The sequence below is a fragment of the Eufriesea mexicana genome, unplaced genomic scaffold (genome assembly GCF_001483705.2).
Source record: "Eufriesea mexicana isolate 0111107269 unplaced genomic scaffold, ASM148370v2 scaffold6553, whole genome shotgun sequence".
Classification (NCBI taxonomy): Eukaryota; Metazoa; Arthropoda; class Insecta; order Hymenoptera; family Apidae; genus Eufriesea; species Eufriesea mexicana.
This window is the reverse complement of record NW_016914425.1, coordinates 38,831-49,285: the sequence shown is the minus strand read 5'-3', so window position 1 is coordinate 49,285 and position 10,455 is coordinate 38,831. Positions and strand designations below refer to the sequence as shown.

The window sequence follows — 10,455 nt, the reverse complement described above, 5'->3', positions numbered from 1 at the left end:
GTATATGCATCGTCTTTCCAAATTGCCAATGAAATCATATTTTCCCAATTTCAATATTAAAATAAGTTTAAAGAAATTAGAGATACTTGTATTTGTAAAATGTATGCTATACATATTTAAAATCTTAGGCAATATCGATAGTACATAACCAGATAATAAAAATTGCGATCTTATCACTTCTAATGAATCTACATAATTACTCATTGCAATTCGTCGATAAAACATATTAGGCTATTTAATTTAACGTTAATTTAACAGCAATGAAACAAGAAAATAATAATTCTAACAGTAATGTCAACCATTATGAGTCGAAACAAATGGGTAAACTATAAATCTGCTTAACAATGCTATATATATAGTAATAATTTAGAACAAATGTATAAAATAATTACCTTTCTTACAATATTTTATGATTTAAGAAACGATTTCAGTCATTCACAGACCAAACTTCTCTTTTTGAATTTTTCTTTAAGTTTTAGCGCTAAAGTAACCAATTAAGGTTTGCATTCTTATATTAAAAATAAGTTTCCATAAATTTATACTCTTTATTGTATGAAAGTACATCGGTTTGACAGAAGACGGATTCATTTAGTGCATTATTTAATTACGAAAGCGAGGCTAGCAAATGTTATGTCACTATCATAGTCAAGGATGATGAGAGAAGGATTTAATATGTTTCGGTAAAAAGGTCGAACGCATGGTGAAATATTGTGACACCCAGTACATCGCGGCAATTCCCTTCATCTGCTTATATTACACATACAATATCTGGGTATCGAAGTCGGTTGATCCTGGTAAGTTCTCTCCCTTGGCAGCGAGCTATACATCATACTTTCTTCTTTATTAAACTCATATTTTTCAAAAAGTCTCACCTCCGCTATCTGGTGCGGCCTCCTCTCGCTCGCAACTCGGAAATCAGCTCCGGGGAGAACGAAAAATTCATTTGACTCTCGAGGATAAGATGAATATGAAAATTGCCTGGCTAAAAATGATTTACATTCGAACGTCACGTTGATGACATAACTCGAGGTGACTGTCTTGTCATGAATAATTTATTCCACGGGGAAATGATAGAAAAATATTTCTATGGTTCGTGATAAAAATTGCTTTCCATTTGCAGCATTTGGGACAGAACCATAATTGTCCAAAAATGTAAATTTTTCTGCAACGACTATCGACGAGAAATAATGTAATTTATTAATAGCGATGAAGGATGTAATTCTAGGTAAATCTCAGTTACAAATCTTCCTGTTCCCTATTTTCACTGTGAACTGCGAAAATTTTGTGAACGATTATTATATTTAACTAAAATTACCAAGCAGGAAAAATTTTGTTACGGGAACATAAATATTATTACGTTAATATATTATCATTATTTTATTAAATATTGTTAATTTAAATTTACAAAGTTGGTTTGTTGTTTACTTATCTTCTATTCATTATTCCCTATTGGAATGTATCAGATTAACATGAAAATTCTAATCATTTTCCTCTCGGCTTGTTCTTTCATGCAAACATAATTGCTTCAGTAATTAAAAAGCTTCTATAGTTATATTACAACGGAAAACACTAAAATGCATGAAAATCAAGTATATGTAATGAATATTAAATGATTTTTTGTTCGTACTTCTGCCATGTAAATCTCTTAAATTATATACATAGCTTTGCTATGTGCATTGTTTACTAGAAATTTCCAATTAAAATCTAATCTTATTGTATTATTCGGTTTATGAGTTTTTAAAATAATGATCTATTACGTATAGGAATACATTTCATCTTAAAGTATAATCTTATTCCAAACGAAATACAATTTTATAACATTATTAGAATTAAGGGTCATTAATTCCTCGAGTCATTATAAATGAAAGGGGAAAAAGTAAACTAAAAGAATTGAAGAATAATTTTCGCAATAATATTATTATTAACTCGATTAGAAGGTATATGAATTGAATTTTTAAAATATCAATAAATTAAATAATTTGTTTCCAATATTTTACTTCATTTCCTTCAAGACCAATAACTCGTAACTCAAGTACACCGTACACTTGCACTCAAAAATCTATCATTACAAAATATTTGCTGTAACTAAATTTATTATTAAATTTTCTCTACAAAATTTGGTAGATACGTCGATCAAGCTGAAACAGGTTTACAATTTGGCCAAAAATTCTTAATGGGCACGATGCAGGTACGCAATCATTCGTCGCAAGATTGTCCCACTGATAGCATTTCCCTTCAAAAACGGTACTCATCACGCTCGAACTACGAGCGTCTCCCTTCGCAGCGCGAAATTTCTGAAAAAAAAGAAATATAATTCGCCGGTGGTTGACTGGCAAAGGTGAAAAGAAAACGAGGGAAGTCCTCTAACGAGCGTCGCTTTCGTCGCGTGGCGATTTGTCTGTTCGCGGCTTGAGAAGTTCGGCCACTTTCGTTCGACGCGTCCTGGAGAGATTGGCCGTTTCGCGGGCATAAAGAAGAAAGCTACCCCCTTTAGCCGGCTTTCAACAAACTCTCTGCCACCCTCTCCTCATGACCCGAAACCGCGGCCGGTTATAAAGCATTCTTCCAGTTTATTAGACGGAGACTCGCGGGCTTCTTTTTATATTAAGCATGTGCATTATTAATGCGCGAGTATAACCGTAAAATGCTGATGAAAAAAAGTTGCGGAGCCCCACGGGCGTTTCTTCGTGGCCAGGCGGAAAGAGGGCTCCTGCGAGATTGCTGCTTGACCGACTATTCCTTCGTCAGTCCTGCTTGATAACGTGCAACGAATTTTCAAGAACAAATTTCTCTACTTGTTTCGCGTCGAGAATCCTATTTTCCTAGCCCTTTGTCATCTTCGTGGTATCACGAATGTTTAACCCTCGATATAATTAAGTTCTTTCGTTGCTCGGTATCGAAAATTATATTCCTGTCACCTTCTGCAATTTCGGTAGTACCGCGAATGTTTAATCTTCCCTTTCGTCAATTTCGTTCCATGTTTGGTGTCGAAAAGTTCATTCTCGTAGTCTTTTGTAATTTGGGTCGTATTACGAATGTTCACTTTGAGGTTCCATTCCTTTTTTTCTTTTATTCGTGTATTTTTTTCTTACAATTATACACATCTTGTCTGATTGTATGTTTGTATCTTTTTATTTTTATTTTTATTTTATTTGTATTTTTCTTTGTTACCATTAATTTTATAACTCACTGTAATAATTTTCTTCTAATTTTTCTAATGGGTTAATCCCGTATAAATAAATAAATAAATAAATAAAGAAGCGTTTCATATTAATTTGTTCGTATAAAGCTTCTATAGCTGAGAAATTGCCAGATCAAATTAAGTATTTGTCTAATTATCGGAATGCACTGAAACTATTATATTAAACGTAAAAATATCTTCGGAACAGCTCTTCCTTATCAATTTATCAATTACTACACTTCCGGCCTATCTAAAATTAATTTTGAATGCAGATCTAATAATGAACAAACTGAGATCAATTCTATTTAGTTTATATAAATTAATAATTAATCCTAGAATATTAGAGATCAATGAAACGAGTTAAATTTGATTTATTCCAGTTAAATTCATCTACATCAGTGGTATCAAATTCACTCAAGAAAATGAATCGCGAAAGCTTCCCTTTCTTTTTCTTTTTCTTCTTAATTCCACTTTTCTCACTGTAATAATTTTCTTCTAATTTTTCTAATGGGTTAATCCCGTATAAATAAATAAATAAAGAAGCGTTTCATATTAATTTGTGTAATAAATATTTTAGTGAAACCAATTTCAACTTTGTTCCGCGGACCGCATTCTGAGGCGTATGGGCCGCGTGTTTTACCCCATTGATCTACATTCGTCCATACTTCTTCATACTCGATACAATTCCCTGTCTACATCGTATCTAAAAAATCACAAAATTTCTTAATATACAATTCTTTTCCCCTCGCTTTTCCACGAAATTACACAAACACATCTTATCAATGGCCCTAAAAGAAGTCGTTATCCGCGTTAAACAAAAATTATTCATCGTTACTCCCGGTATGCCGATCGACCTCCAAAGCAGGTGGTAGCTCCTCTCGATCTTGGCGTTCATCCTTGCCACCCCGCGATCGCTGAATATTTCATCCGAAAGATCTGTATTTTTCTTCGGGTGATTGTCATTCGACGAGGAGCAGAAGCGACGGGCATGCCGGCAGGCTAAAGCAAAATCAATTATTCATCCGAATTGGTCGGGAAAAAGTCCTAATTATCCGGGGCAAATACAAGCTTAATACGCGGAGAGAAGTGTACCAGCCTTTCCCCATCCACCCTCCCCCCTTTGCCCCTCTCTCTCGTTCATGCAGCCCTCCATCGGTTAGTACTTGGGCTCGCAGTCGGTCTTCAGGCTTCCTTCTTACCGTGAATAACCATTTGTATTTCCAATTAGCTTTGCTAATAAGAAGACGGAGGCATTGCCGTAGTTAAAAAAATGTATAACCTCATCCAGCCACTGGGGAAATAAAGAAAAGCGCCGCTCCGGTATTTGACAATACCGGCGGGTCGAGCGGGGTTATACCGGCTGAACTACAATTAAAAATCCTCGCTTCACCCTCGCTTAACCCTGCTTCCTCCTTATGCCGTATTAACGACCGGGACGTGCAGGGAGGGGACACGAAACATCCTACCAAACATCGAGGCTTTTTTTGCCAATTTTATGCTTGACCCCATCTCCACCCCATCCTTGTCCGTCTCTACCCTCTGTCTGTCCGTCTCACTGTCTGTCTGTCTGTCCGTTGGTCCGTGCTGTTCTATCTTTATTTCCCGTTCAACGGTTCGTTTCTTGGGTCTCTTTACTCTTGTGGCTCCGTTATTCGATGTGCTGCGTTTGTTCCTTGTCAGGGTGGACCGATCTGTTACGCTTTCGGTTTTTCCTTCGGAGAAATCGCAGATGAAATCTTCGTTCCGCGAGTTCTTCCGGATCGGGATGAAGCTCACGTTGCGTGGTAACATGTAACGTAATTTTTCTTATTTCCTCTTCACGGTAAAAATTGCATTCGATACTTTATCCCAACGGGACACATTGCCGAGAACCTTCTGCAAAGTGCCACGCACAAATTTATTTTTATTTCTATGTTTTTATCATCAGGTGTAATACTTATTTAATTATATTAATTATATAAATTTAATTGTATTAAATTCTTCTATCACGTTTGCACGTATGTATATTCGAATATGTCTTGTTTTAATATCAAATTAAAGAAAATATCCGCTTGTTCAATCTTTTGCTTCCTTCGCAACGCATCTAATTATTTTCAATAATCTTATTGAAAATTTCGAAAATTTCTATTTTTTTTGTATTAATTCCCCTTCTTTTACAATAAAATTCATGGCGCCTTGGCAACTCAGTTTTTCCAACATGCAATACACTCTATAACAGCAATTATATATTATTATTATTATAGCAATTGTTCAAAGACGATGATAGAAAGGGTAAGAGCACATCTGGAACTCAGTGTACATAAAAAGGTACTAAAATATTTCTATAAAGCAATTTCCCTTTACAATGTTTATATATGTATATTATTTCGGGACAATAAATATCTTGCCACTAAATTGCAATACATAATTAAAGAATTATGTGACACCCGTTACCCATAATTCGAGGCACACAGCATTTAACCATGCATAATATGATGAATAGATCGATAGATCCGAGGACAAATGTTGGCAGAAAAAGTAGGAGCGCCTATTGACAATCAGCACGGTCGTTGGGTAAATCGAATTTCGTTGAAGGCAGCCCCGTGTTTGCAAACTTGGATTTCCGTTCGATTTCCAACTCGCAAGGTGCCCTATGTTGATCGTCAAAGTCAGCACAAGGTCCACTAAACACAGTTTCTTCTCAGTCACCGTCGACGCACTGTCAAATGTGTGTCGCGTGTTGTGATATCCTCGTCAACGGATTCCATCCATGGTGAGAAACGGACTCTCGAATTTTCCTACGTGCCAAACGAGAATTCTGACACCTTCCACTGCTCCGTGCAAAGTTTCGAGTAAGTACAATCGTCTGTATGATACCTGCAAACTTGTTATCAATCTAAGAATAATACGTTCGATGAACGATGCAAACGGTGACATTCGTTGTTGAATAAAATATCGAATATTTTTGAAAACATCGCGAAATTATCTGGATCAGCGGGTACATAGGTGCAATTAGTAGTTCCTTCTTATTTTTAAGCCGATGTAATCACACTGTCAATGTATGTTTAGCTGGTGTTTATTCGCAACAAACGAAAATGAGAGTGAAAACCGTGCCGAGACAACGAGTGATTCAAGGTAACAAGAACGTTGACCCAGTGTCCGAAACTGTTACTGGAAAAATTGAAAACCCGGACCAGTCTACATCGGATGGTGACGAGAAAGAGACGACAGAGGATGAAAAAGACGTGTCACACGAATCGACCGAGTGTGTGGATGCGAAAGGAAGCGAATTGAAGGATGAATCCGTGAAGAGTGAGAAAGAGAAAGAAGCATTGGCTTATTCGGAGGAAGTATTAGATATGTCGATTAAACATAAGGTACGCCGTGTCACTGCTCTCGAGTGTGTGTGTGCATGTGTATATGTGTGTTTGTACGACTGTTGAATTCATGCGCGTAGACGTGAACGACATGATAACACATTCCTCAAAGTCGTGGCGAAAATATAAACACATGTATTGAAATGTCATTCGCGTGAGCTTCTGAAGTAGTATTAAATCTATAAATATTGCGTTCGATATGCCGAATTTATTTAGTTGAATGGCTTATAATGTTGTTAAGTGTTAAACGATATTTTTGTAAACCGTAGTTTGTAATAAATTCATATTTCTATAGCGAATGTGACATTTCTAATCTGGTTTCATTGCATTAAATTTTAATTTAATACTTAATAGTGTTTAAACTTTTATCAATCTATATTTTATTAGCGAATATATTTTTAATATGGTCTCTTTACATTAAATTTTTCATTCAATACCTAGTAGTATTTAAATTTTTATTAACGTACATTTTGAAGACGAATAGCTTTCAGTAAAATAACATTTTATATTATATTATATTATATTATGTTATATTATATTAAATTTTTTAATTTAGTATTTAATAGTATTTCAAATTTTGAAGTGTATATTTTAATGAAAATTATTTTCGTTGGAAACGAAGATCGTTTACATTGCAAAATATATATAAACTTAAGTATATAATTTATATAATAAAGATTGCGTGATATGTTATGACAAAGGTTAGCTCTATTTAAGATAAAAGTATATTCTTATTTGCATAATTAGTATATGCATTTAATTTTATGAAATCAATAATAAGCTTTAATTTTACTATTGTAGTTACATCATATATTATATTAAATGTTACTATACATCAAATCAATAATTTATAGCATCTTTTTATCACTATTAGCAGACGATTTTCAAAGTATTAACGAATGTTTCTAGACATTTTATTGATGAAAAGTTTAAGTTACCGTATTGTAGTATTAATTTGATTATTCTTAATTATATATTTTCATTTACTCCACAGTTACAGGATAGCTTGTGTTGTCTAATCTACAATATATTGAAATAATTATTGAAATATTTCACTTTAATTTTTTAAATATTGTATTTATTTTTATAGACTGAAATTCCGGACAAGGATTCAACGCTCTTTAGCTTGATAACCAGTCCAACTTTCAAATACGTCTACTCACATTTAAAAGAGGATAGGAAAGAATCGATCTGCAACGACGACAATAACAACGTATGATTTTCATTATTAGTGAATAAACTGCTGATGTTTACGTAAGTATAACATAAATATAAAATACTAAGGAAATACACTAATGGGCAAAGTTAAGGCATACTTCCAATTTTTTACCTACTATGATGTCTTAAACAAGTGTCATTCGAATAATACAAAACATTAACGTGAAAATGTGTTAGCTATAACTACATTCTTCGTTTCATAATAATATACTCAATCGACAACGAAATACTTTCTTATTTATCTTAATAATATTCCACATTACATTACAAGAGACGATACCCAGATGAACAATTAACTTCAAAAAATTCTAAATTTCAATTGCAAGTTATAGTAATCGGCCACCTAATAACCGAGATGAGTGTCATTCCTTAGTTCGATATAGGATAAAAAAATAAGGTCAAAGTGTCCAAAAACAAGTAAATAAGATTATTCTGTTAATTTTCTTATTTTGGGGATTTTTCCGTATACACGCAAATGAAGTAATAAAATTAGAATTTTGTTACTAAAAAATTAGTAATAAAATTCTTCTCAAATTTTTGAAACAAACTTTTCGTCCGAGTTCGATCATTGTTAATGGATTTTCGATAAACACGTTACTAACACGAGTTATGTCAATGGTCGAAACGTAGAGGGAGAATATATACAAACAGAAACATTCTATGCAAAGGAACATATGTATTATGCAAAACACGTCGCGAACTTCAACCTCTTCGACAACAAAACAAATTTCGGCTCTCATCTCGTTCCTCTAACTCTTTCTTACCAAAATATTTACATAAAGATCAGCAGTCCGCTATCAGATCGCTCTTTCAAAATTGCCGTGTTACAAACTAATCGATCGATTTTAGGTATTACCTTCAAAGACAGAGCCAGAGAGCTGTCACTCGGTAGCCGATTCATCGAGCAAAGCCGATCCAGAATCGCGCGAAAAGAAATTGCGCGACGAGGACAAGCCAGCAGAGGCTGTTAATCTGTGCAAAAGGGACTGTCACGAGGAAGACGCATCGAACTCCAGCGTGGGATCCAACGAAAGGTTAAAGGATACTTTCCTTTACAAAATCATGACAGATCCAAAGTTCCTGGAAAACATACAGAAGCACAAGCAGTCGAAGCGAAACGTGTGTAAATTTTGCAAGCAAGAGTTTAGCAACGGCGACGAGCTGATTGATCACATGGACGTGAAAAAGGACGAGTCGAATCAGGTGACTTGCTGCGCCTGCAAAAGGACGTTCACGCAGAAACGGTACCTAAGATATCACCAGAGGTGTCACTCCGAGAGGACCATGTTCACTTGCAACATCTGTACCAAAACATACACCAGACTGGACAATTTATCCAGGCACAACGCGTTCCACGTGAATCCAGACAAATTCCTGTGCACCTACTGCGAGAAGACGTTCACGAGGAAGGATCTGTTGAACAAGCATTTGAAATGTCACGACAACAAGTATCGCTTCTTCTGTGAGATCTGCAAGAAATATTTCAAAGGTCCGCTCAGACTGAACAACCACAAGAAGAACGTCCACTTGACTGCATAAATTTATTTTCAATTATATTTATAACGGTAGAACTATAATATATAAGTTAGTGTAAAATGTTAATCCTAGGGAGCGAAGCAAATTCAAGAATTTGAATTTCTGCCTCGTTCAAATCGGAAAGTCTGAGACTGAATAGAAAATAAATTACGTTCGACATTATTTTGTTTTCTGTCGTTTATTCAGAATTTTGTTGAAACAGTGAGTTAACTTTTTCAAAGCCAGAGAACACTTTTGATCGGAGGCAAAATTTATCGAAAATTAAAATTCCCAAGACTATAAATCTAACAATAAAAATAAGTATACACGTATCTTTAAATAAAAATTATATATCTAAGGATTGTAAAATAGATTCTGCGATATAAGTTCTGTGAGCTTTCAAAATTTCTCGGAACCACATACTGTGTTACGATTTCTATTTTTGCTGGTTGTCTACAATTCGTAATTGTCTTACTGTTTAGTAAACAAATTACTAAATTGCTTAGTCCTAGACCAGAGTTTCTTAACCTTTCTGGCTTGTGAGCCCCTTTAAAAGTTTAAATTTATAAGAAATATACATAGATATTTGTATCGTATACTTGTGTATGTAAATCAATATATAAATACTTGTTGTTGCTATAAATATTTTCGTGTGACTCCGAGACGAAGCTTTATACAAATAAAATAGCAATAGATCATTAATTATTTTTTAAAAGCACTTTTGGTCTATATAAAGATATAAAGCATGGTACAGATATATAGCTTTTCAAATTTGGACGGGAACAGAAATGTTGTTTTAAAATTTCATTTTCTAGAACAATGTTACGATTTAGCTCTCGACATCCCAACACAGGCTGTGATGGTAAACGAGAAAGTAGTCTATAACTGGAATAGGGATATGAACTCCTGCGTGTCTTCTTCTCGCGGACGAGCAGTAATATGTACATGAGCCATTCACGAGTCAAAGTAATCAAGCCTATTTAACAAATTTTTTAAAAATCCCACAGTCAAAGCAATTTATCGACATTTAACTTCTGATATTTAAAATAAATTTCTATCCACTATTCTCGTAGAGCCGATCGATTTGGCAAATGAATGACTCACGTAACGAATCATTTCAATGCCGAAGTACCTAAACATTTTTCAAAAATCAGCTCTATAATTCGTCCGAAATAAAAAGGCACA

At 34.5% G+C, this 10,455-nt stretch overlaps 1 protein-coding gene across 1 annotated transcript; it reads left to right on the top strand.

Moving 5' to 3' along the window:
- The first annotated feature begins 6,255 nt into the window (after positions 1–6,255).
- On the top strand, positions 6,256–9,294 carry LOC108552421 (zinc finger protein 585B). Its single transcript, XM_017906954.1, has 3 exons — positions 6,256–6,564; positions 7,646–7,750; positions 8,605–9,294. The coding sequence occupies exons 1-3, from the start codon at positions 6,256–6,258 to the stop codon at positions 9,292–9,294; spliced, it is 1,104 nt and encodes a 367-aa protein (XP_017762443.1).
- The last annotated feature ends 1,161 nt before the right edge of the window (positions 9,295–10,455 follow it).